This window comes from Phoxinus phoxinus (assembly GCF_949152265.1).
Source record: "Phoxinus phoxinus genome assembly, chromosome: 22".
NCBI classification, from domain to species: Eukaryota; Metazoa; Chordata; class Actinopteri; order Cypriniformes; family Leuciscidae; genus Phoxinus; species Phoxinus phoxinus.
The window spans coordinates 1,710,836-1,738,599 of NC_136897.1; the positions used below are offsets into that span (position 1 = coordinate 1,710,836).

At 39.4% G+C, this 27,764-nt stretch overlaps 1 protein-coding gene across 11 annotated transcripts in view; it reads right to left on the minus strand.

Moving 5' to 3' along the window:
* Positions 1 to 27,764, minus strand: part of atp2b2 (ATPase plasma membrane Ca2+ transporting 2) — a 207,139-nt gene that overhangs the window by 75,534 nt on the left and 103,841 nt on the right. For all 11 annotated transcript variants that reach the window (XM_079597526.1, XM_079597530.1, XM_079597536.1 and 8 more), the window contains exon 3: positions 1,575 to 1,772. In XM_079597526.1, the coding sequence (XP_079453652.1) occupies positions 1,575 to 1,772 (198 nt within the window). The remainder of the gene's footprint in view (positions 1 to 1,574; positions 1,773 to 27,764) is intronic.

A 27,764-nucleotide genomic window follows, 5' to 3' on the forward strand; every position in this document is an offset into this window, starting at 1 on the left:
CAACACTGAATACATCGAGTTCTTCCTCGGTGTCGCTTCTGAACGACTCCGCTAACTAGAGCGCCCTCTCGCGGCTGCAGACGGTAATGTTTTCTCTTGGTTCATCGCAGTCAGTATTAATTTATTTTGATATATAAGTCGCACCTGACTATAAGTCGCAGGACCAGCCAAACTATGAAAAAAAGTGTGACTTATAGTCCGGAAAATACGGTACCTGTGCTTTAAACATACACCATCCAACCAATCAAAATCGAGTATTTAGACAGACAATGGTAAAAAAAAACGTATACACACAGTTGCCTAAAGTAGTATTTGGACACACTTACAAATGACTGAATGTCCCTGCATGCTCAATACTGATGCACACACACTGCTCATCAAAGCTCAACACTAAAAGACGTGTTTACAGTGTGAAATGACGTAGTATTGAAAATGAAAACAGTCCGGGGTTTTTTTGGGAGTAAATGTTGATAGTTTCTCTAATGTTGAAGTATATATTTGCAGTAACAGGACTTCACATGTGAGTAGTGCTCTTCTCCTGGTTATCAGACGAGCACCAGACGTCGTGTCCGGAGGGAATGTTTGGAAACTGACATCCATTAAAACCTCTTGACATCAGTCTGTGTGGAAATGGTTCGATTGTGTGGAGTATTTGAGGGTTTGTTTTGTATGTAATGCAATGAAAGATGTGTCTGTGAGTATCACAGTAATATTACATCCAACGTCTGCAGTGTTCAAATATTACTTCTGAAATTAATTCACCTGTAGCTGTAGATGCCAGTGTTTTATGTCCACATCAAAGCATATGAGATTATATTAAACAGTGGAAAATACTCCTTAAAATCATTACTTTTCTGTGTTAATATTTCTTAATATTAATTAATCTTAACATTAAGGTGGTAGATTATATATATATATATATATATATATATATACAGGTGAAACTCGGAAATTAGAATATGGTGCAAAAGTTCATTTATTTCAGTAATTCAACTTAAAAGGTGAAACTAATATATTATATAGACTCATTACATGCAAAGTGAGATATTTCAAGCCTTTATTTCTTATCATTGTGATGATTATGGCTTACAGCTTATGAAAACCTTTTCACAATATTCTATAATCATCACAATGATAAGAAATAAAGGTTTGAAATATCTCACTTTGCATGTAATGAGTCTATATAATATATTAGTTTCACCTTTTAAGTTGAATTACTGAAATAAATGAACTTTTGCATGATATTCTAATTTTTCCAGTTTCACCTGTGTGTGTGTATATATATATATATATATATATATATATATATATATATATATATATATATATATATATTTGAAAGAATATTTAAAAAAATTTGATGATATGATGATTTTTTTTTTAGAATGTCTTCTTTAGTGTTCAACAGAACAACGAGGTTCATAAAGGTTTGGAACGACATGGATGAACTTTCCTTTCAACCAGGACTAGTCGGTAAATTGGCGTTAACAATAACCAGCTTCTGGTTACATGTCTTGGATACGCAGAAGATTTGCTGGAGAGTACGAGGGGTCGATGAGACGGGAGATACTCACACTCGCTGCCCTCTCCAGGCGGCTGGTAGAACGACAGGCCCAGAGAGATGATGGCTGCGATCTCCAGGATGATGAGGGTCACGTCCTGCAACGCTTCCCACACTAACTGTAAAAAAGTTTTTGGCTTCTTTGGAGGTATAAGATTTTGCCCGAAGACTTCTTTTCTTTTATCTAGATCTGTGGCATCTCCAGTCAGACCTGTAAGGAAACACAAAGACAAATGTTACAACTCCACTCAAAAAAACTGAATACGCACTGAATTTTAAAAAAAAAAAAAATTTTATATATAGTGTCAGCAACATGAGCGATTGTGTTGCTTCATGCCAGTTTGACATTCCCAGTTTTCAGTGTGAATGAGATGCATTTCTCTCTATTAGTGGTCCATTGACTCAATAAAGCCAGCACACTCGATCAATGCGAGATAAAAGCACTGCTTTAATGAGAAAGTGGAAAACGTTTGGTCACATGACCTGCTTTCTCAATGCCCAGTGCAGGAGTCACATGACCATATGGATCACATGGTTAACCAAACTATACTAACAATGCAGAATACATATTTGAACAACATGCATCATAAATAAAATGAGCTCAATACACAATCCAATAAACATTTTCTTCAACTGATTCTGACTAATCACATTTTCATGAGAATACACATTGTTCACGTTATAAAGAGTGAGAGTTACTGTGTAAATATATATGTATAGTCTATCTAACTGTGTCTGCACTGACAGTGTCAGATATTTAAAGGACTTTTACATCGGTCTAATTGTAAAGCGATGTGTAAACCTGTTTTCTCTCTCAGTTCGTCTAAAGCTGATCATACTCCCCGTAGAAAAACAGAAAAGAAACAATTTTGTTTAAATAGTAACTTCAGAGTGTTGATGTGCAGAAATATTATGGCTTCTGTTAAAATTTTATGGTGTGTTTGTTTGCGTTTTACTGTTATTACTATTATAGTACATAACAGAAAATATGCATATTTTAAAAAGACATCAGAATAAACACAGGTATTTCAAAGTTGTCATTATTTATAGTAAGTAAACTAAATTAGACATTGACCAACAAAGCATTTATATGTTCACACTATAGCATGCTATTATATTATATTATATGTTTAAGGTGAAGTTATAAAAAGCCATATACACAGATGAGCATTATGAGCGGTCACAGGAGAGGATGTGAGATTAGATGGTCAGCAAACCATCAGTTCCCGTAATCAACAGCGGGATGCGGGAGAACCGGGCAGGAATAAAGATCTCAACCGCTTTGACAAGGAACAAAGTGTTACGGCAAGCCGACTGGGTCAGTGTCTCTGAAACAACGAGGCGTTTGGGTTCTGCCAGTACCAACAGTGTTTCGAGGAGGGATAAACTGGAGATCTGTGCGGGATTCTTTCACACCCGTTCCCGAAAAAAAAATGTTTTCCCTTTCCCACTCCCAAAGTGACTTTTAAAAAGTAATTAGTTACAGTTACTAGTTACTTCTTCCAAAAAGTAACTAATTTAGTTACTCAGTTAAAAATTATAAAAGTAACTAGTTACTTCAGAAAGTAACTATTGCATTACTTTCAAGTAAATGCTCAAACGTGACCCCGCCTCCACCCCTCTTTACCGGAACTTAAAATACATGTTCAATTATTTATGATAAATCTGAATATTGGAACACTATTGGAATGGACACTTAATACAATACATTATTAACATAAACAATGTACACAAATCTAAACTATTTCAATGTTGCTGTGGGACAAAGTGAGACTAGCCTCCAAGCAAATGCCATGTAGATATGATCTTTAGTGGATCGATACAGATATCACAATACATGTTTTTGAACTTTTGATATTTATTGCCTCTCAACGGGCAATATTGCAGTTGTGACTGGGCAAAATTAAATGCTTGTTAAGCACTACACCAAAAAAACAAAAACAATTGTAAAATACTTCGTAGTGCAAATAAAAAAATAAAAACTAACTTCAGACAATTGGTATGCTAGATATACTGTAGCTACTTCAAGTATGTTCTTCCTCAAAAAAATGTATACCAAGGAAAAACAGTAAAAAAAATTTATTTTGTAAAGTGAATTTTATTTATTTGCCTCTCGGCTCACGCCGGTTTCACACAGCACGCGTTAGCAGAGCATAAAGGCCTCATTATGCTCCTGCCTCAACTCCACGGCATAGCTACACGTCACTCCTACGGCATCGTGGCCATTTTATGGGCTCCTGATATATGGGGCGGGGGGGGGGGGGGTCGTTTGCGAATCTCTTTGCTAGTTTGTTTTGGTTCCGTGCGCCGGTTCCATTTTTTTATTTCCGACAATGGCGAGCGAACGAGAGAGAGTGTTGTTGCAGCTAGAGCTAATCGACGATGAACAACAAATAATTTTATTGCCAAAATGTTTAACTGCAGAAGAAAATGAAGACGTCGTTAAAAAAAAAAAACAGTGCAGTGGTCACTTTAAAAATGGCGGTATAGCGGGAGGGGGAAACCGGAAAAGCTACACTCCGGACATGATGTATAATCTGACCAATCACAGCCCTTGTGGTCTGCGTCGCCTCGATGCGTAGTTACACTTTTTTGGAGGTGCACGTCGAGCTACGGCGGAGGGGTCGAGAGCTGTTCACGGAGGGGTCTGCGGGGGTACACCGTCGATTCGACGCAGAAGCATAAAACAGGCTTTAGCAGCGCATCTTTTTTTCTGCACCCATGTTAACAGATTAGAGCATTAACAGCGCACGCAGAGGCGGCGCGGCATCACGCCAGCGCGGAGCAGAGCCGCAATCTTTTCAGCGCAGTCTATTTTTGCCTCTGGGACCATAAATAGACCAAACATAAATAATCCTAACTGATAAACACTTTATTATTAAACACACGTTAGACTTTTTATTTCCACTTTTCAAAAAATGTCTTCTTTTTTTATTTATTTAAATAAATGCCTTTCCGATCTGATGTGATGGGAAAAGGAAGTAGAGCGAGTTCGGCAAAAAGAAGGATTCGATTTGCATCAAAACTTTCTGTCACGCGAGTCTATAGACCGCTTTTCAGTTAGTAAACATGGTGACTTTTTCTGTGGGAGGAGCTTAGGTGGAGGCAGAACGATTCCTCTCCGCCTCACTAACGCTAGTTTGCCAGTTTTGTTAGTTTGTTTTTTAACAATGACTGGAGAAAATCCGATTTTATCTTAATGTGCGAGGTCTCACTGTCCAGGACCGCGATTGTTATTTGCAAAAGTTAATTTTAACGGACGGAACCAGATTGGCCGACCCGTACACGCTCACTCAATGATGGACGATCTGACAGGATTAACGTTAACGCCGCCTCCGGTCGAGTGCCTGACTTCTACACCGACCCGATAGAGAAACCGAGCGTAAAGACAAACTGAGTGTATATAAATATTTAGATGCCAATATGTGCGGATGGTCACGTACAAGACTTGTGTGGTGCGACCCGAGGTTCTGCATATCCAGCGCCAAGAAGACGACGATGTAAAGAGTGACATTACGGTGCAATCTTAATCATGTGAATATTTTCTAGAAATAAAGATTCCAGATACAGCATATTCAGTTTTTAACTATGTATTTGATCACTCTTTCTTACCAGGTTCTTCAAAAAGTCTAGTCCCAATCAATCAAAACAATCAGATGATTCACAAATAATCACAATCATTTAGAAAACATGCGATAAAATTTTAAATTGGAGCCTGTACTCCGTCGATTCTAGAACCCAACAACACAACAAGATGACATTTAGTAATAATAACAATAATTTAAGCTCCTTATTATGTAGCTGAATCTGTGCTGGTCTGTATTGTTCGCCTCCAGTTTTCACTGTTTTGCCTCCAGCTAACGGCTAATCGGCGCAAAAGGGGTCTATACTATTGCCACTGCTAACAATTATGCATCTTCTGCTATTTTGTCTGGCCAATCAGACGTCAGTGGGCGGAGTTAGTGTAAATAGCCTCTGCCATCACAGCCTGAACTAATGCAAATGCGTCTCTACAGCACACATAGTGTTTATCATGAAATTTATATTCGAAAATGAGTTTTTACGTGCATATGATACGCACTTTATTGCGTGTAATACACACGTAGCCCACACCACTACTAAACCTACCCATGCGTAGCCTATCATATGCACGTACAAACTCATTTCCGCGTATAAATTGCACGATAAACACACTGTGTGCTATAGATATGCATTTAGTGTGACCGGGTTGCGTGATATTTGCACAGAAGTGTAAATAGACACTCAGTTTTTTAAAGTTAGTCCAAGGTATTGTTTTCCCCGTGTGGAAGCGAGTGCCGATGCAGACGGCCTTTGAGATGAGTGTGAATATTGAGACGCTTCTCAGTCCCCAGCATCTTCACTCCAGCAGAAAAAAGGCTTTATATCCCGTGCCCACGGATGGAAAATGAGCAATCCATCTCTCGGAGTAAGATTGGGTCCTCATGTCACCCACAGTCTCCAATTACCCTGCTGACTCACACACAGGCTGCTCGACACACTTACATAAAGCCTTTCTGCACTCACACACACACCACTGAGAGTTACAGATCTGCACGCCTGTAAAACACACTCGTCCACTACTCTGTGAATGATGGAAGCCCTGTGTTCTGTTCATCTCAACCGGACTACATGCATTTCTTAGGAGACTTTTTCCTCAAAACTGTGAAGCAGCAAAACTGTTTTCAACACTGATAATAATCATAAATGTTTCTTGATCATCAGATCATCATATTACACTGATTTCTGAAGGATCATGTGACACTGAAGACTGGAGTAATGATGCTCATAATTCAGCTTTGATCACAGGAAGACATTACACTAACATATACTCACACACACAAAACTATGGAAGCTTGTTTCTGCCACAGAATTAAAAATTAAAAAGGTAAAATACTTTTTTTCTTAGAATCTTTCTCGCAATTATGTTTTAAAATTCTGTGGCAGAAACAATCTTCCATATAAAACAGTTATTGTAAATTGTAAAAATATTTATTTTTTTAATTTATTTTAAAATAACTTTTATGATGGACAGATGCACTTTTATGATGGACAGATGCACTTTTATGATGGACAGGTGCACTTTTATGATGGACAGATGCACTTTTATGATGGATAGATGCACTTTTATGATGGACAGATGCACTTTTATCATGGACAGATGCACTTTTATGATGGACAGATGCACTTTTATCATGGATAGATGCACTTTTATGATGGACAGATGCACTTTTATCATGGATAGATGCACTTTTATGATGGACAGATGCACTTTTATGATGGACAGATGCACTTTTATGATGGACAGGTGCACTTTTATGATGGATAGATGCACTTTTATGATGGATAGATGCACTTTTATCATGGACAGATGCACTTTTATGATGGACAGATGCACTTTTATCATGGATAGATGCACTTTTATGATGGACAGATGCACTTTTATGATGGACAGAGGCACTTTTATGATGGACAGATGCACTTTTATCATGGATAGATGCACTTTTATGATGGACAGATGCACTTTTATGATGGACAGATGCACTTTTATGATGGACAGATGCACTTTTATGATGGATAGATGCACTTTTATGATGGACAGATGCACTTTTATCATGGATAGATGCACTTTTATGATGGATAGATGCACTTTTATCATGGATAGATGCACTTTTATGATGGATAGATGCACTTTTATGATGGACAGATGCACTTTTATGATGGACAGATGCACTTTTATGATGGATAGATGCACTTTTATGATGGATAGATGCACTTTTATGATGGACAGATGCACTTTTATGATGGACAGATGCACTTTTATGATGGACAGATGCACTTTTATCATGGATAGATGCACTTTTATGATGGACAGATGCACTTTTATGATGGATAGATGCACTTTTATGATGGATAGATGCACTTTTATGATGGACAGATGCACTTTTATGATGGACAGATGCACTTTTATGATGGACAGATGCACTTTTATCATGGATAGATGCACTTTTATGATGGACAGATGCACTTTTATGATGGACAGATGCACTTTTATGATGGACAGATGCACTTTTATGATGGACAGATGCACTTTTATGATGGATAGATGCACTTTTATGATGGACAGATGCACTTTTATGATGGACAGATGCACTTTTATGATGGATAGATGCACTTTTATGATGGATAGATGCACTTTTATGATGGATAGATGCACTTTTATCATGGACAGATGCACTTTTATGATGGACAGATGCACTTTTATCATGGATAGATGCACTTTTATGATGGACAGATGCACTTTTATGATGGACAGATGCACTTTTATGATGGATAGATGCACTTTTATGATGGATAGATGCACTTTTATGATGGACAGATGCACTTTTATGATGGACAGATGCACTTTTATGATGGATAGATGCACTTTTATGATGGATAGATGCACTTTTATGATGGATAGATGCACTTTTATCATGGATAGATGCACTTTTATGATGGACAGATGCACTTTTATGATGGACAGATGCACTTTTATGATGGATAGATGCACTTTTATGATGGACAGATGCACTTTTATGATGGATAGATGCACTTTTATCATGGATAGATGCACTTTTATGATGGACAGATGCACTTTTATGATGGACAGATGCACTTTTATGATGGATAGATGCACTTTTATGATGGACAGATGCACTTTTATGATGGATAGATGCACTTTTATGATGGACAGATGCACTTTTATGATGGACAGATGCACTTTTATGATGGACAGATGCACTTTTATCATGGATAGATGCACTTTTATGATGGACAGATGCACTTTTATGATGGACAGATGCACTTTTATGATGGATAGATGCACTTTTATGATGGATAGATGCACTTTTATGATGGATAGATGCACTTTTATGATGGACAGATGCACTTTTATGATGGATAGATGCACTTTTATGATGGATAGATGCACTTTTATGATGGACAGATGCACTTTTATGATGGACAGATGCACTTTTATGATGGATAGATGCACTTTTATGATGGATAGATGCACTTTTATCATGGATAGATGCACTTTTATGATGGACAGATGCACTTTTATGATGGACAGATGCACTTTTATGATGGATAGATGCACTTTTATGATGGATAGATGCACTTTTATGATGGATAGATGCACTTTTATCATGGATAGATGCACAAACAAAATGTTTGTTCAATCATTGCATAAGATTTGATAAACTGGGAGAACTGGAAGAGGGAGCAACTCTCTGAAAAAACATAGGAAATTAACATTTGAACTCTCTTGTGAAATTAGCGTCACCATTCAAGACGCAAGTCTCATGTCAGCATCATCTAATCTCTTTCCCTCTTCCCTCATCCCCCCGTTCCTTCTATACTACACATGTCTGGTACCATTTGAAATGTCTCAGTGCGACTGGTACAACGGTCTCGTCCCCACAGGAGTAAACCAAAAGGTAATAGAGGTTTTAAGAGTTTAGAGATATCTACAGAGACTGAGTCTTTCATGCATCATGTCCTCAAACGCTGTAAACTCTGGAGACAGTGATTAATGCAGATTCCCATTGTGGTGTGGGCATATGTTCAGGTTTCTTTCTTGGTCTGAGTCTATGAAGAGATGTCTGAAGAGGCTCGGGGTGATTTGTAATGAGATCGCCGTATATTGTACATATTTTACTCTTTATCTCTGAGCATTTGATGTTATTGTATTGATTATCTTTGAACTGATTTATGTAATTGCCATGATACATTTACCTGACAAAATAAATTGTTTACATTTGGATTTATTCTTCTAATTTATTCTGAAATTATTAAGCTAGTCTGCGTCAGATTACTGACGGACTAGAGATTGTAGAGTTACGGATAATATTTGGCTCTAATTCAAGTTGGTTTGTAAAGACTAAAAGGGAGTTTCCGTTTAGGACAACATTGCTGATCGACCAACCTAGTGTAAATAGTGCGAGTCTATAAATGCAATGTAAACGCCCACTGCTGTGATTGGCTGTGAGACTTCAGTGGACACGCCCACTGTTGTGATTGGCTGTGAGACTTCAGTGGACACACCCACTGCTGTGATTGGCTGTGAGACTTCAGTGGACACGCCCACTGTTGTGATTGGCTGTGAGACTTCAGTGGACACACCCACTGCTGTGATTGGCTGTGAGACTTCAGTGGACACGCCCACTGCTGTGATTGGCTGTGAGACTTCAGTGGACACGCCCACTCCCGTGATTGGCTGTGAGACTTCAGTGACACACCCACTGCTGTGATTGGCTGTGAGACTTCAGTGGACACACCCACTGCTGTGATTGGCTGTGAGACTTCAGTGGACACGCCCACTGCTGTGATTGGCTGTGAGTCCTACTTAAGTCAAGTGTAAACCATGGCATGACCAAACCAAAGCTACTATCAGAGAAGTAATATTGGTCGGCTTATCTCTGTAGTGGTCATGACCTCTGACTAAGGAAAACAATACTTTAATTCAAGTGTTTACAACCAAGAGGGCAGCACAAAAACATCTTAGATCGAGTAAGCGGGAATGCGAGCGTCTAAGACATTAGCCAATTCATCTTTGGCTAAGCCCCGCCCCCCTTAGTTACTGTTGCTACCTCCGACAACTTCATCTGGGCTCTGGTTTGGTATCAACATGGCTTATGCTGTGACACTCTTCCTGTTGAACTTTTATCAAACTTTTATAAAGCAGCAAATAAAGTGTCCGATAGAAGTAGGCAAAAGTGGCTCAGTGTGCGTTCGAAGGCTATATTCAAGACATACGGAGAAACACAAGCAACAACAAGATCCAAATAGAGGCAAAAGTCAAAAACATGACCACCGCATATCCTAATGGAGACGGAGACTGGGACTCACAATATCAGGAGCAACACTGTTCATGCAGAGCTGGTCTCTATTCACTTCTATAATCGTTATTACAAAGCAAACGGACTACGCGAGTATAACGTTGTGTTTATTAGCAGCGTGTGCTAGCGTATCAACAATTAGCGTAGAGAACCAAAATCATGACCTAAACCAGCATAAAACTGTCTAACTAGTGTAACTTCACAGTAAGGTTAAAACACAAAAGTGTGTTGTTGATCTTGAGGGGTTTCGCTGACTGAGGACGTCCACACAGTTTAATCCAAAGACGACACTTGTCAGGATTTGACCGGTTTTGGGAAGGGAAAAACGGTCCCCCCTCCAACCTCTCTGGGAAACGCGTATCTGTGTTACAAACGCCCCAGGCACAACGCTTAACCATATTTCTGATAAAACTACGACGGTAATAGCCTGCCGAGACCAAACATATGAGACGCCGGTGTTAAAGTCAATGTAGCGCTGTGAACAAGTGTCGGACCGCTGTGGAGCTCGTTCTCGGCTGCGCTGTGATTGGTCAATCTACATTCTAGGGCGTGGCTTAGCCAAAGGCGAATTACCTCTGTTCAGTGACCAAAAACTGAGGAGTGTGTGATCGTGTCTCACAAGTATAGCAAAACAAACGTGTGTGTGTGTGTGTGTGTGTGTGTGTGTGTGTGTGTGTGTGTGTGTGTGTGTGTGTGTGTGTGTGTGTGCGTGTGTGCGTGTGTGTGTGTGTGTGTGTGTATGCTTGTTTATGTGATTTATGAGGGCACAAATTTGTATAATGACGTGTGTATTACACTGGTATTACAACTTAAACGTGGTTTATGAGGACATTTCATGAGTCCTCGTAATTCAAATAGCTTAAAAAACTATATTTTATTAAAAATGTAAAAATGCAGAATGTTTCCAGCGATGGGCAGGTTTAGGGTTAGAGGCAGTGTGTGTGTGTGTGTGTGTGTGTGTGTGTGTGTGTGTGTGTGTGTAGGATCAATCAAACGAGTGTCTCGGTGCTGCTTTCATCATCAGACGCTGCCCGTGAACGCGAGCGAATGACACACACACACACACACACACACACACACACACACACACACACACACACACACACACACCGCTGATCTGATCTGCACGTATGAGTGAGTTCAGATCACACCAGATCACGCTCTTCATCACGTGGCGTAAAGGTTTATTAAAGGGAACAGGAAGACGGCGTGTGGAGATATAAATATGGTTCATGTGGTTTCGACTGTGAATCATAAACACGGTCATTAGCAGGTGTCAGCAAACGGAGGAAACTTACAGAAATAAAGCACTGCAGTCTTGCATGTGCGACACAAATATGGATTCATGAAGGCCTCGTGCATTTCAGAGTCTATACGGTTATATAACACAGTACGTCCGTCAATCGTGTTCAGCATTTATGGCTCTATTTATAACTTGAGAATGCTGTTTAGTAACACTTTGTTTATTTTATATATGTTACGTACTTGCATAACTACCAGCAAATAAACCATAAACCAAACCTTATTCTGTAACACTTTATTTTACAGTGTCCTTGTTACATGTACTTACCGTAGTAATAACAGTAAATTATGCATAATTACACTGTAACAAGGGCACTTAATAAAGTGTAACCCTTTCTTAACACACTTTTAAAAAGAGCATTTTGTAACAAAGTCAAATTATCAGTTTTTACTTTAAAGTATATTTAAAGTGAAATGTATTAAATTTGAAAGAGTTAAGTTTTAATAAACTTTTGTCGTGCTAATGTTGATGTGTTGACTAATAATGTAATACATTATAATTTATTACATTATTCATTATTATTTTAACTGCAGTGTTATTCGATGTTACATTTAAAGATATTATATATATATAAGTATTGTGATGTATAATGATATTACACACTTAGTGCCGTCACGTTGGAAGTTACCGAGCTGGGGACTACTTTCAGGCGCTTCGTAATATCATTGCGCTGCTGTACGGCAGTTCCTGGATTATTACGCAGGAATGGGAGGATAGTTCCTAGTCATATTGGCCTAGAAAATCACAACTTTTCATTTTCTGTCGGGTTAGGACACGATGTAACTACAGAAGAGTCAAGTTTTAAATAGGACAAATATCGAAACTCTTTGGTAATTTTTTTGAGAGAGATGCTAACGGTCTAATCAGATTCAATGATCTATGCTAAGCTATGCTAACAGTGCTACCGCCAGACCCGGAGATCGGCTGGATGGATTCGGAAACTGTAAAACTGTACATATAAAACATGTATTTTTGTGAGTGAATGCAGCACAATCGTGAACATAAATGCACAACTTTAAAGGAGATTTTCTCAATGTTTAGATTTTTTTGCTCCTCAGATTCAAGATTTTCAAATATTGTCCTATCCTAACAAACCATACATCAATGGAAAGCATATTTATTCAGCTTCAGATGATGTATAAATCTCAATTTAAAAAAATTGACCCATGTGACTGGTTTTGTGGTCCAGGGTCACATATACACCACAAAATCACATATAAGTAAGTCTAAAAAAGTGACAGCAGAGTTTTCTGTCCTCGTCCCGAGTTGTTCAATGATCTACAAACGGATGATCAATGGCCTGTAAATCTGAAGAGTGTGTATTATGAAGCACAGATGAGCTTGTCAGCGTGAAGTGCTTACAGTGTTTTATGAAATGATGAAATCAGCTTTAAGATGAAGGGAAACTGGAGAAGGAAGAACGAAGGAATGAAGCGAGTTGACCTCATTACTCAGTGAACGAGTGTGAATCGACATGCTCTCGGGACTCATGAGACCACTGGAGGAATATCATATTAATTAGGGTCTAAAACCAGGACACGCACACACTCATCATGCACACACACACACACTCACATTGTGAAGCGCCGTGTATTTAGGACAAATATAGACTGAGAGCGGGGAATAAGTGATGAAAGATTGATTTTTGCACTTTCAGTGAACATTAGCTCACTCCAAGACAATCTTATCTTTGCTATTTATACAGCTGCAGTTTTTACACATTTTCACTTTCAGGAGACATATTTGCATATGCTTATGCGGCTGAGATGATATTCAAAAATTACCCTTTTAAAAAAGCGTGTGTGTGTGTGAGAGAGAGAGAGAGAGAGGGAGAGAGAGAGAGAGAGAGAGAGAGAGAGAGAGAGAGAGAGAGTGTGTGTGTGTGTGTGTGTGTGAGAGAGAGAGAGAGAGAGAGAGAGAGAGGGAGAGAGAGAGAGAGAGAGAGAGAGAGAGAGGGAGAGAGAGAGAGAGAGAGAGAGAGAGAGAGAGAGAGAGAGAGAGAGAGAGAGAGAGAGAGAGAGAGGGAGGACCAACAATATTGCATATTTTAATGCCTAGCTTTTTCGCTGTGGTTAAAAATAGATCGCCATGGAAACCCTACACATAAAGCACTCTGGGTATTGGCTGAGAACTGAAGCACATGGAGGCGAGAGAGAGAGAGAGACGAGCACATCTGGATGTATGCACATCTGTACGGCACTGCGCTGGCGTTGTGAAGTAAAAGATCAAGCAATGCAGCAAATGACCGGGTACATGCCATATTTAACGTATGTGACGCTTTGAGGAATAGACAAGCAGACGGCAAAAAATTTAAATAAATGAATAAATATAAAGGTGTCGTGAAGCCGAACCAGATTTGTTCTGGATTTGTTACTCTCTCTCTATCTCTATGTATGCTGGGAAAAGTATGCATGTTGCTAGTGACAAATGAACTGGAACTTATTAAAATTGTGCTTCTAATGGTTTATATGTGTATCTGATAAGAGATATGAGAGGTGTGTGCACCATTTAAACATCCTGTAAGTTTAATACATTAAAACATCCTCAATATAAACAAAGCATCATTTTAATCAAGCTCCAAAACGCTAGTTTTGATATCGCAGGATCTGTGACGTCACACAATACATTTGCATACGCCCTGTATACTTTAAAGGGGTCATGAACTGTTTTATTGTTTTATAATGTTTCATGGGGTGCACTTATAATGTTAGATTATATTAGAAATAAAAGGCATTTTTCCTATACCCTGATTTTAGCCCTCTGGTTTGAACGCTCTGTCTCTGTGAGACTGTAAACGCCCACTGCTGTGATTGGCTGTGAGATTTCAGTGGAAACGCCCACTGCTGTGATTGGCTGTGAGATTTCAGTGGAAACGCCCACTGCTGTGATTGGCTGTGAGACTTCAGTGTAAACGGCCACTGCTGTGATTGGCTGTGAGACTTCAGTGTAAATGCCCACTGCTGTGATTGGCTGTGATACTTCAGTGTAAACGCCCACTGCTGTGATTGGCTGCGAGACTTCAGTGTAAACGCCCACTGCTGTGATTGGCTGTGACTGTGAGACTGTAAACGCCCACTGCTGTGATTGGCTGTGAGACTTCAGTGTAAACGCCCACTGCTGTGATTGGCTGTGACTGTGAGACTGTAAACGCCCACTGCTGTGATTGGCTGCGAGACTTCAGTGTAAACGCCCACTGCTGTGATTGGCTGTGACTGTTAGACTGTAAACGCCCACTGCTGTGATTGGCTGTGAGACTTCAGTGTAAACGCCCACTGCTGTGATTGGCTGCGAGACTTCAGTGTAAACGCCCACTGCTGTGATTGGCTGTGACTGTGAGACTGTAAACGCCCACTGCTGTGATTGGCTGCGAGACTTCAGTGTAAACGCCCACTGCTGTGATTGGCTGTGACTGTTAGACTGTAAACGCCCACTCCTGTGATTGGCTGCGAGACTTCAGTGTAAACGCCCACTGCTGTGATTGGCTGTGACTGTTAAACTGTAAACGCCCACTCCTGTGATTGGCTGTGACTGTTAGACTGTAAACGCTCACTGCTGTGATTGGCTGTGACTTTTAGACTGTAAACGCCCACTGCTGTGATTGGCTGTGAGACTTCAGTGTAAACGCCCACTGCTGTGATTGGCTGTGACTGTTAGACTGTAAACGCCCACTGCTGTGATTGGCTGTGAGACTTCAGTGTAAACGCCCACTCCTGTGATTGGCTGTGAGATTGTAAACGCCCACTCCTGTGATTGGCTGTGAGACTTCAGTGTAAACGCCCACTGCTGTGATTGGCTGTGAGATTGTAAACGCCCACTGCTGTGATTGGCTGTGGGATTGTAAACGCCCACTGCTGTGATTGGCTGTGAGATTGTAAACGCCCACTGCTGTGATTGGCTGTGAGATTGTAAACGCCCACTGCTGTGATTGGCTGTGACTGTGAGACTATAAATGCCCACTGCTGTGATTGGCTGTGACTGTTAGACTGTAAACGCCCACTGCTGTGATTGGCTGTGAGACTTCAGTGTAAACGCCCACTCCTGTGATTGGCTGTGAGATTGTAAACGCCCACTGCTGTGATTGGCTGTGAGATTGTAAACGCCCACTGCTGTGATTGGCTGTGAGACTCAAGTGTAAACGCCCACTGCTCTGATTGGCTGTGAGACTCCAGTGCAAACGCCCACTCACTTGTATAGGGAACGTTCTCTGATCACTTTCTTTTAATTTAATCACAGTTTAAATAACATAATATTTTCATCCTACTAAGAGAAACAATGAGAAGTTGAGCGTTAAGTCACTCACTGGTTTGATTTACTGACAGACAAAGAGCATCTGACTGTACATGAATCATTACATATCAGAAATCACTGGTCACAGATCAGGCATTATAGTGAACACGGTTACTGCATGCATTACTGTAGAGTCCATATCGTAAAAGTCTGTTAGCAAATTTACCCAAGAATCCACAGTGCAATGTGCCGAATACAGATAAATAATGCTCAACTAAGACACTCACATCTTGCCGTCCCCGAAGTCGTTTGCTATAATTCTAGTTGTTGTAACCCAGTAGTAACCCAAATATCGTAAATATGGTCATGTTACCTGATAGGAACTACTTTATAGTAATCACATCCTGCAGTGTCAGTTCTGCAAGTGTTTTCCAATGGACACATTCCCACACACATGCTGATAAATTAATAATTCTATACTTGAACTTCAACACATCACACACACACTTAATATTTCCCAAGGTGTTTTGGCCTTTGCAGGATAAAAATCGCTCTTGGCTTGTGGTGTTTTGTCCAAAACTAGTTTCCATGGCATTTTGCTGAATCGATATCTCTCGGTTATGGAGGTGTGTGGATTCTTTACAAAAAACGTAATATAGAAAGTGCTGTGACAAGACAAGTAGACTTGTTAACCTTAAAGAACAACAGAGCTTTTACCATGACCAACATTTATCTCAATTTAACAATCTTTCCATTTTTAAATAGATTTAGAGCCCAAATATACAGTATCACACAAGCGTATCACTGACTGAGTGAGTATTGAGTGTTTCTTTTACACTTTTTGGCAACATGGTCGAAATGAAGTTGCTTTACAGTAACTGTATAAATGCTATCATTTGTTTCCACAGTTTTGAAAGAGTATTATAAATAAAACAGTATGAAAACAAACACCAAGACAAGTGCAGGAGCACAAGCATACAATGAGTGTGAGCCTTATTAAAGTCAGCATGAAACAGAAGTCAAGCTCGTCTTTTCTCCTCTATTGTGTCGTATATCGAGTGAAGCGCTTCTGGAACAAGAACACATGTGGGAGGGGCTTGATTGTGTCTGTGGGGAATTGATTGGATGGTTGTGGTTTGCTATTGGCTGATCACATGTGAGTGACAGGTTGCCCCGCCCTCATCATCAGAGAAGAGAAGAGATGCTACAAGATGAACTTATTCTCATTCAAGATTACCAGGAACATGAATTTAACACAATAGTGATGTGCAGAGATAAATCATGTATAATATTCCATACAAATAAAAATAAAAACTTAACCTTAGTTTACATGACACCACTAGATCTTATAGTGGAAGGACAAAATATGTTTGCAAAATGTATTTTGTAGCACATGTTTTACAAAAGTTATAAGGCAATTGAATATATAATGACAATATTACACAGCTTTATATATCTTATACTGTACACAAAGTCTGTAAAAAATATTGCCCAATGTACAGTGATAATATGAAGGAATTTTCTGTATTGCTTTTTCAAGTGTTTACTTGTAACTTATTGGATAATGTTCTGGCAGAAAATTACTAGCATTATATTTTTTTTTATAGTGCAATATTTACTATAGGTTATATACTGTATATAGTAGAGTATAGGGATGTGAAAATGTTGGCCGACACCGATAATTATTTATATTTGAAATTTATCTTTTGTCTGTCACTTCTGATCAATTTAATGCGTCCTTGAAAAAAAAATCATAATTTAATTAGGGAAGAAATTTTGCCCGGATACCGATAACCGATAATTATTTATATGTGAAAGCCGATAACCGATATATTGGCCGATAAATCTAAATCCATATTTGTATGTCATTTTTGAGAGCCTGATTACAAAAACACTCTCTCACCATTAAAATCCACGTCCCAAACACACAATTATGATGTTCTCATTATAATGTTATGTAGCCGATATGACAGACTTGTGCTGCACTTTACTGTATTTTCCTTTTTGAAGTGATTCCAATCATATTTAAAGCAGTTCAGCTCCATCAAGATGAACAGTGCGCATCTGAAGAGTCTCAGCTGAAGGAAATAATACTGTATTTATCCGCTTTAATATATCGGCCAAATTTTATTATCGGACCAATAACGTTAAATTATAACATTAAAAATTAACATATATCGGCCGATACCGATACAGTGGCTGATATATCGTGCATCATTATTAGGGTATAATGTAATACAGTACATGAAGGAATTAAATCATATATAATATTCCAAAAAAAATCACAGATATATATATATATATAATATCGATAACATATATCGGCCGATACCGATACGGTGGCCGATATATCGTGCATCATTATTAGGGTATAATGTAATTCATGAGCCGCATGCCTCAGTCCTCGATCCTGCTTTGGGGATTTCAAGGTGACTTACAAACGAGGAAGATTTGCACTGATGCGATTTACACATGTAGTTCAGTGGAGAACACACACACACAGATTTGAGAACAGATCTGGCACATCTGTGGGTTCACACACGACTGCTGGCTGTTTGAGGGAAGCTGAACTGGACACTGTTCTGCTGGACCCGTGTGTGTGGCGAGGGCTTTCCTGCTGAGACTGCGAGTGTGAGGAAGTGAATCTGATCTTTACATGCGAACGCCTCCAGCAGCGCTCCTGAAGAACAGCTCACAGATCCTCAAACCCACACACTCATCGATCCTGTGTGGAGCAACGACAGCAGCGTGGGCAGAGTGTGTGTGCATGTGTGTGTGCGTGCGTGTGCGTGCGTGTGTGTGTGTGTGTTGCACTGACCATCCTCTCTCTCTCTCTCTCTCTCTGGGATATCAGTGTCAGGTTTCTGATGTTGGCTCAGATGATTCTCCAACACAAAGCTCTCGATCAACATTCTCAGGAGCCACAAACTCACGAACAACATATGAGAATCAGAATATAGAAAAGCACTTTCCCAAACTTTCCCGAAGCGATGCGATATCACTGCTCTCCGCCGACCATCCAGCGCGGCAAATACAACTCACCAACAAACGAACTTGACAAAAATATCTTCCAAAACTGGATTATGTTTGCATTAAGTTATAAAAGAAAAATAAATCTGAATGTTCCATTTTTCTTCTTTTCTTCTTCTTCTTATTACTACACCTTAATTACTATTGCAATATATATATATATACATATACAGTATATATATATTATTATTTTTCTTTTTTATATATATATATAATGACCATTGTTCTACATTTATATTAGGAAACTTATAATAGAGATATACACATATTCAATACAATTTTACACACACACTTCACATAATTATACGTACATCATACTTTCTGTTTTATGTGTTTTGTATTGATGGTGATGTCTAACTGTGTTTTGTCTTATGTTCTTCTTTAATGAAGAAAAAAAAGTTGATATGATCGGTTTGGTTATACGAACATTAAGGAAATATTACATTTTTAACATAATGGGAACGTTACTATTAAAGGGCACCTATTATGGAATTTTGAAATGTACCTTTCATGTAGTGTGTAACATAGATCTAAGTGAACAAAAACATCCTGCAAAGTTTGAAATATGAAAGTGCACCGTAGATAAAGTTATTGTCTTTCAAAAGTAAGAGTCGACTCGGAGTCATTTTTATGAATCGTTAGAAGACCGAAGCTTTTTCTCTGACTAGATGACGTCAACTTGTCAAGTTATTAGAATACGATACGCCCACTTATTGCGCTCCAAGGCCAGGGAAAATATCATGGCGACGAGACGCTGTGTTCTGAAGTGCGACTCAAAAGCAAACTTTTATCTGCCCAAGGAGGAGCATTTGAAGACTAAGTGGCTACAATTCATATATACAACTATACCACAGAAGTATAGTCCGAGTCTTGTGCTTTGTTCGCGCCATTTTGAAGACGATTGCTTTTTAAATGCAATCAAACTTGGATTCGCGAGCCGACTGATATTGAAGGAAGGTTCAGTTCCACGTGTATTTGCATCAGCTTCCTCCTCCGTATCACGACCTGTAAGTGTTATTAATAATTGTTGCTTTTATGTTTTATGTAGCATGCTTAATAATTATTTTGTTTGTTGCGTAAGCACCGTTTAGCTTCTAGGTCTTCAATGACAATTGTATTGAGATATGTGAAGTGTTTGTCGTTGGTTTCGGAGTTGTCTTAAAGAATAGAGTAATACCTCGTAGTAACGTAACTGCATTTTTTTTTATTTTTGTAAAAACGTTATGTTTATGCATCGGGCTAATGCAAACAAAGACTGATTGTGCTTTTACAATATGAACTCTGGGCTATGCTCGCTAACATAACATTAAATTCTTTATCTTATTTTTAGTTTTTTACTACAAACTACAAAGCAGTGGACTATAATCATTATTATAACACGATTTAATAAAAGCATCATTGTACTCCGTGTTAAACAATAAGTATTATCTCTGTAAACACTGCTGGGTCATCTGACCAATCGCAGATTAGCGTCGCGCAGAGGAGGGGTTTGGAAAAACGAGTCGTTGAACGATTCATTTGGGAGTCGGTGAGCAAATCAGGTAAAAATAAATGCATATTATACGAAAACAAAAGTGTTTTTTGACATTGCATGCACGTAAAACTGTTGTTGGGGACTCCCTAAACAACATTAGGAACATTTTAAATGTCATAATAGGTGCCCTTTAAATGTTCTCTGAAGTGACAACATTTGAAAAAAATTTAGACAAACAGGTGAAAATGTTCTATGAACAACGTATAAATAATGACATTATTGCAGACCAGATACCTTCGAATGAACATTATATTAACATAATGTTTCTTCATAACTTTGAGAGAATATTCACGTCTTTAGTGTTATTAGTGACACAAGGCACATTTGATCTTGTTAAAGAAACGTCTCACGTTCATTATCTATAAAACTCAATGTAAGATCATCCCAGTGACATCAAAATGGCTCAATTTACCCAGTACGGTCACACTGAAGCCACTGTGCTGTTTTCCTCTTTATGTTGTGTATTTGGTGTTGTATATGTGTGTATTGCACATTAATAGTTTATGCACAACAATTCAGTGACTCATAACGTGTGCAGAAGTCAACATCAAACTGCATTCATCCAATTTACTTTCATAATGTGGCAGACCAAGAGAAATATAATGTTATGAGGTCATGGACATTTCTATAGTCAATCTGAATTTAAATAAAGTTAAATTGTTGAGGTAAAAACATTCCTAATTAAATCAAAAGATAGTGTTTGTTTTCAGCCTATACTTGATGTAGTGCAGGAACATTTCACTGAAGATGAGACACGCACACACACACACGCTGACTCACGACGCTGTGTTCATCATGACGCACTGGAGGACACAAGCGCTGGTGTGTGTATTCAACACTGGGATATTTGTGTGAATGCAAAGAAAAAAAATCACTTTCTTCATCAGTATCATTAGTCTTTGTCTTGTTTTCCATTGAAATTTTCAAACATCCTTAAAATGAGATATTAGGTCTTAAGAATTATTACAAATTATTATTTAATTTTACCCTTTGGCAAGCAGTTTTTGCTTAAAGGGAAAATATTATGCAAAATTCTCTTTTATGTTGTTTTTGGCCATTTATGTGTCTGCAGTGTGTGTACACAACCACCCTATTGTGGTAAAAATGCATCCACTCTGTTTGTAATTTTCCCCATAAATCTGAGCAGTTCACGAATGTGTTGCAATGTGATGTCACACTGCACAGGCCCCGCCCACCACTGCTGGCTGACTCCGCCCCATTAGCATAGACTCCGCCCCTCAGTGAGCTGAACACAGTCCGCCATGTTTATCTCCTCGTCTGAGCATTTAACAGCAGCGTTCAAGTAAGAAATGTATTCTTATTAAAGATCTCTCTCTCTCTTGAATCCAACACGGAAGAGACTTAAACTGCAGTTCCTCCACTGGCCACTAGAGAGCGGCTGCAGAGGAGACTCAATCCCATAGACCCGCATGTTAAAATGCCCAACTTTACAGCAGAAAAAAACATGTTTACAGGCTGGTGCAAAAACTGGTTTTGGTCTATATAGCTAATTGTTCCCTTCATGAAAACAGTGAGGGGGGTGATTTTTTTTATAACTCATCCATTCAAATTAAAAACGCCTTAAAGTTCTGCATAATTAAGGGCGTGGCCACTTGAGTGACAGGTGGATTGCCGCTGATGTTACTACTAGCCGTTTGTCTGCTGTCTGTTAGCGTCACGTCACCTCAGCTAATCCGCCTCGCTGCACATTTCCGTCTATCCAGGAGTGACGCGCTTACAAGATGGCGACGGCCGGCTCCGCCCACTTTGGGCTTCAAAAATGCTCTTCAGAAACACTACGGGTGACGTCAAGCACACTACGTCCATTGTTTTATACAGTCTGTGTTAAATTCTCACTGGACCCGCCATCTGACAGCCAGCTTTCTGTGCGCGTGCTTCGGATGTGTGTGCGTTTAGAAAACCAGATATCAGAAGTTAGACTGAAATGGCTTTAAAACACATGCAAATAAAACTCTTTCACGATCACAAAGAAATGCAATGTCACGTGAGCCCGAGATTATAATCAAAACCAAACAGATGTGTTAGAGTATCCGAGGCATGAGCTGTAAAGGCTCCGCCCTCTTCTGGAAAGGTGGGCGGGGAAAAGCAGTTAATTTGCATTTAAAGTTACATGCACGAAAACAGCGTGTCTTTCCTTCCACTCAAAAATGGGCATTTACAACTAAATGATGATATGACATGTGGGGTATTTTAATCTGAAACTTAACAGACACACTCTGGGGACTCCTGAGCTTATATTACACCTTGTAAAAAGTGGCATAATATGTGTGTGTGTGTGTGTGTGTGTGTGTGTGTGTGTGTGTGTGTGTGTGTGTGTCCGTGTGTGTGTGTGTCCCGCCCACGCCCCTGCCATCTTAAATTTTCATTTAGATACTTTTTTCCAGGAAGATAGAAAAACATGATATTTTACCTTGATTTGTTTGTTTCTGTGGAGAAAAGGCTAATGGCAATATACAGTGAAGTGAGGGAAATCAGTTTTTCTGCATGTCACTGCAGGAGCCGATGTTGCGGTTGGCCTGAAAACAATCCAGAACGCGTTCATCTATGTCTTTCCCTCTGCTTAACTGTGGCAACACCTAAGCACAATGTTGAGACGGGGATGACACAGCATCAACGCCAGAGGACACACACACACACACACACACAGGTGCAGAAATAGATGTAGAGGTCAAGAGGGCGAGCAAGACCGTGACAAAATGAAACCGCAGCACATCAGCATGTGACTCGACTCTGGTCTGCGGTGTTAGGCAGATACCAGACGTGACTGATGGGGAGACCCAGTGTGCAATCCACAGACCGCTCTGGCGTGTGTTTCCGGTACAACGCTGTCACTCGCTGCTTACAGGGAAACTCCACACACTGGCAATATTGGAAAAATGCTGGAAAAGTGGTCCTGCTTACGTCACACGGCACCACAACATCCAATACGAGAATTCAACTGCAGTACCACCGTTCAACCTGAAGAGGGCTCAGACGCTTTTACACCATATATTGTAGAATTAAAACACTTTATACCCGAATGTCAAAAAAATGTACTTGAATCAATGAATAAAGCCCCAATCTTACAGATCATTAAATAAAAAAAGTAGTTTTAGGGCTTAGTTACCCTTTAACTATCATAGTACGATCCATCGTTGAAGAAATCATCTAGCTAGTCACGACTGTTTCCTGAAAATTGGTCGTTCAACCACGATCGCTCATTTCAAAAATAAATAAAAAAGTTGAAGTTTTATAAGCACAAACGCTCGCCTTGCTCTGTTCTGTGATGCGCGTTCGTGACGTCATGTGATACGCAATTACGCTGTAAAGGTCACGCATCTATGAAAAGTCAAAAATGTCTATCCTGACGAAAATGTTCTTTTAGACTTTTTAATATTCCAACACCAGGATACACACACGAGATGGGCATTTTAAACGATAAACTGACACAAAGACATTTGAATATGTGTGTATGGTCCTCCTTCCGCACATCTGTAAACACTGACTCGTCAAGCGTGACCTTTTCAGCGTAACTGCGTATCACGTGACGTCACGAACGCGCATCACAGAACAGAGCAAGGCGAGCGTTTGTGCTTATAAAACTTTAACTTTTTTATTTATGTGTGAAATGACGATGGTTTCGCTAGATAAGACCCGTATTCATCGCCTGGTGTCGTGTAAAGCCCGTTGAAGCGGCGCTGACACTGTCATCTGGACCTTGAACCGTTTGGGGCCCATTGACGTCCATTATATGGAGAAATGTGTTCATCAAAAACCTTCATTTCTTTTCGACTGAAGAAAGAAAGACATGGACATCTTGGATGACATCGGGGTGAGTAAACTATCAGCAAAAGTATTTTTTAAAGTGAACTAATCCTTTAAGTTATAATATTAATGAGGCAGGTTGATAAGGCTCCTTTTATCAGATTGGTCAACATTACACGCGTTAAGTGTTTTTCTGTGCCAACATGACCAACTATCCTTCAAGGTCATCCATTCAGGAACGTCTGGATAAATGTGTCCCGGTCTCTGATTTATAATTTGTCTTCCTAGGGAAAAGCTTTCTCCTTTTAAGAACGGCTGCTGGAATCAGGGCAGCACTACTGTCCTTATTAGAGGAGATTGTACTCCTTCTGAGCAATTCCTGCTGGGACCCGAGACTAAATATGAAATGTCAGAGGGGAATGAGGACACTAGATTAGCGAGCTGATCAAGGGCACAGCTTTAGCTAACGCGGGACAGCGTTCCACTAGCCAACAGCGATCGTCATTGCTCCAGAACCGGGTCCTTCAGCACACGATCTGTGGTTGTGTTTGTGCTTGGTTTCGCCAGCTCACTTTGACCTTCAGTCTCTCTTATGGTTTAAATGCGGTGTCGGATTACATGGATTGCCTCAGTCCCAATATGCAGTGCTTCTGTTTCTTTCTCTTTTAATTGCTGTAAAAGATTGGCTGCGTTGAGCGTTTGCTCGTCAGCGTTCCACTAAAGTGGGAGCACTATCAAGGTTAAAAACCTCACATCTGCGCCTCAGGAGATACTTTACCTCTCGTTTGATTATGAATTAGTCAGGAGACACATCAGGACGGCCGAAACGTGAGCGGAGAGATTAGCGAAGCGGTTTACTTTAATACGGATACATTTGAAAACGGCGTTTTCGTTTAAAACGCTCTCCATCCACACTAGCGTTTTCAAGCTAGTGTGGAGAAAAGTGGAGAAGCAAATCAATTCGTGCTTGTTTTTATAATTGCGTCTCCTAGTATAAAACTAAACCTTTCCTATCAAATGTTGATTTGGAAAGAGTTATTCATACTTTTGTTCTGTCGCGTCTCGATCGCATCCCTGGCCCGTTTACATCAGCGCAAAAGCTGTGTTGAGGCTGTTAAAGAGGGTCAAGAAATATGAATCTATTACTCCGGTTTTAGCTAATTTGCACGGGCTCGCCGGTTATGCGCTGTTATTGGACCGAGATTATGATCCTCTGTCTATTAGATCTGCTAAATCTATATCAGCGTTCAGGAACTCGCTCACAGCGCATTTATCATTGACCGCTTATAACTGGTCATCTCAATGTGGAATATGTGGAGTCTGGGTGTGAGATTTGTTACTATATATGTTTTATATTTTATATTTTATAATTTTTTATTTTAAAATGTATATATATACATGTATATGCTATATAAAGAAAGAAAGAAAGAAAGAAAGAAAGAAAGAAAGAAAGAAAGAAAGAAAGAAAGAAAGAAAGAAAGAAAGAAAGAAAGAAAGAAAGAAAGAAAGAAAGAAAGAAAGAATCTCTCATCCTCACTAAAGATGTGTAAACCCTCACAGAAGCTCACTGAGAGGATACAGACCGAGACATAAATAATAAAGTTATGTCAATTCTTCTGGCAGGATCATGTTATTGGGCAGAATATCTCCTCATCACTGACGGTCAGGTCGCTCTCACTCACTATCATGTGTTTGGTGTAAACGCTAAAACTGCTCATGTTTCACCGCAGGACAGCAGATGTGTGTGTATTCTGTCCTCTGTGCAGGACTGGGATGTGAAGAGTGTGTGAAGGAACATATTTTAGGATCAGTGTGAAAGTGAACAGCAGATAACAGGCACAATACCGCTATAAACACCAATATCTATTGGTACAGTATGTGTCACATGACTAAACTTACGCCATCGTTTTGACAGTCGACACAACAACGAGAATACTGCGTTTTTAAATGGATCCACTTTGGAGAGCGTTTCTTAATTTCGTTTATTAATAAAAACGGCGTCTCGGTGTCGATAGAAGGCCAAAACTGAGAGAAAAAGATGCGTTTTCAAACGAAAGCGTGTTAGCGTGGACGAGGACGAGTGTCGGTTACTTTAAACATGCTAATTTGCGTTCGGATGTGCACTGCGTCAAAGTGACGGAAATAGAAAGCAGAACAGAGGAAAGCATGGGGGAGGACAGACTCTTCCAGACCATTAGCATACAATAGCAGCTTCGCTAGTCACACGGAAACTGTTTAGTTGCAGCTAAGACTAACATGTCCTTCCCACTGTCAAAATATGATCCCTTCCTCTATCCTTCACAGATTTCCCCGGATCTTATTAGATCTCGAGCTGAAGGCTCTGCGCGTGCATCTGTCCTAGCGACGAGCACTAGCGCCACCATTAGCAGAGCAAGACGACTTAGAGGAGATGCTTTCTGTTTTCTGGGAGGTCGCCAGGATCCTCCGTATCTCACTCAGCGCCCATCTGCCAGTGTGTGTGTGTGTGTGTGTGTGTGTGTGTGTGTGTGTGTGTGTGTGTGTGTGTGTGTGTGTGTGTGTGTGTGTGTTCTAGCAGCTCAATAATACCCACGTAATGTGTCGTAGCATCCAGGAGACTTGTGTCGTCCTTACACTTTAAAAAATGCTGGGTTGTTTTAACCCAACTTTGGGTCAAATATGGACAAACTCAGCCGTTGGGTTACATTTTATAATTACATTTCTAACCCAACATTTGGGTTTGACCATATTTGACCCAAAATTGGGTTAAAACAACCCAGCATTGTTTAGAGTGTACAGAGCCATTTCTTTATTCTGTTCTTGGTAACACTTTATTTCACAGTGTCCTTGTTACATATGTTAACATACATAACCAAATTAATAACTTTTTTACACCAAAAATGAAACATCACTGAACTTACTTAAACTGTTATGCTATTTTCTTCTGGAAACTCTTTATTTTCCTGTTATCTCTGTAAAGAAACACTGTATTGTAAAAAGCGCTATATAAATAAATGTGACTTGACCACATGTACTTACTATAGTAATTTATGCATAATTACCAAACAGTAAATTATGCATAATTACATGCAACTAACCCTCAACCAAACCCTAACCCTATAGTAAGTACATGTACACTGTAAAAAATTATTGTTGGTTTAACTTAAAAAAGAAAGTTACGTCGTTGCCTTAAAAATTTGAGTTCATTGAAATAAAAAAAGTTAATGCAATGAAGAAGATTGGTTTAATCAATAGAAACTCAAAATATTATGTTATCTGAACTACATTAATTATCTAAGTTGATTTGACAAAAGTTAAAAAGTTGTGATTACAAATAATGAAAATATTTGTATACAGTGTAGTTGCTTAATATTACTCAGTACTTAAATATATAATTACACCGTAATGATGCCTTAAAATAAAGTGTCGGCCCAGATTCACATCGACTAGAGCTTGATGGTTATG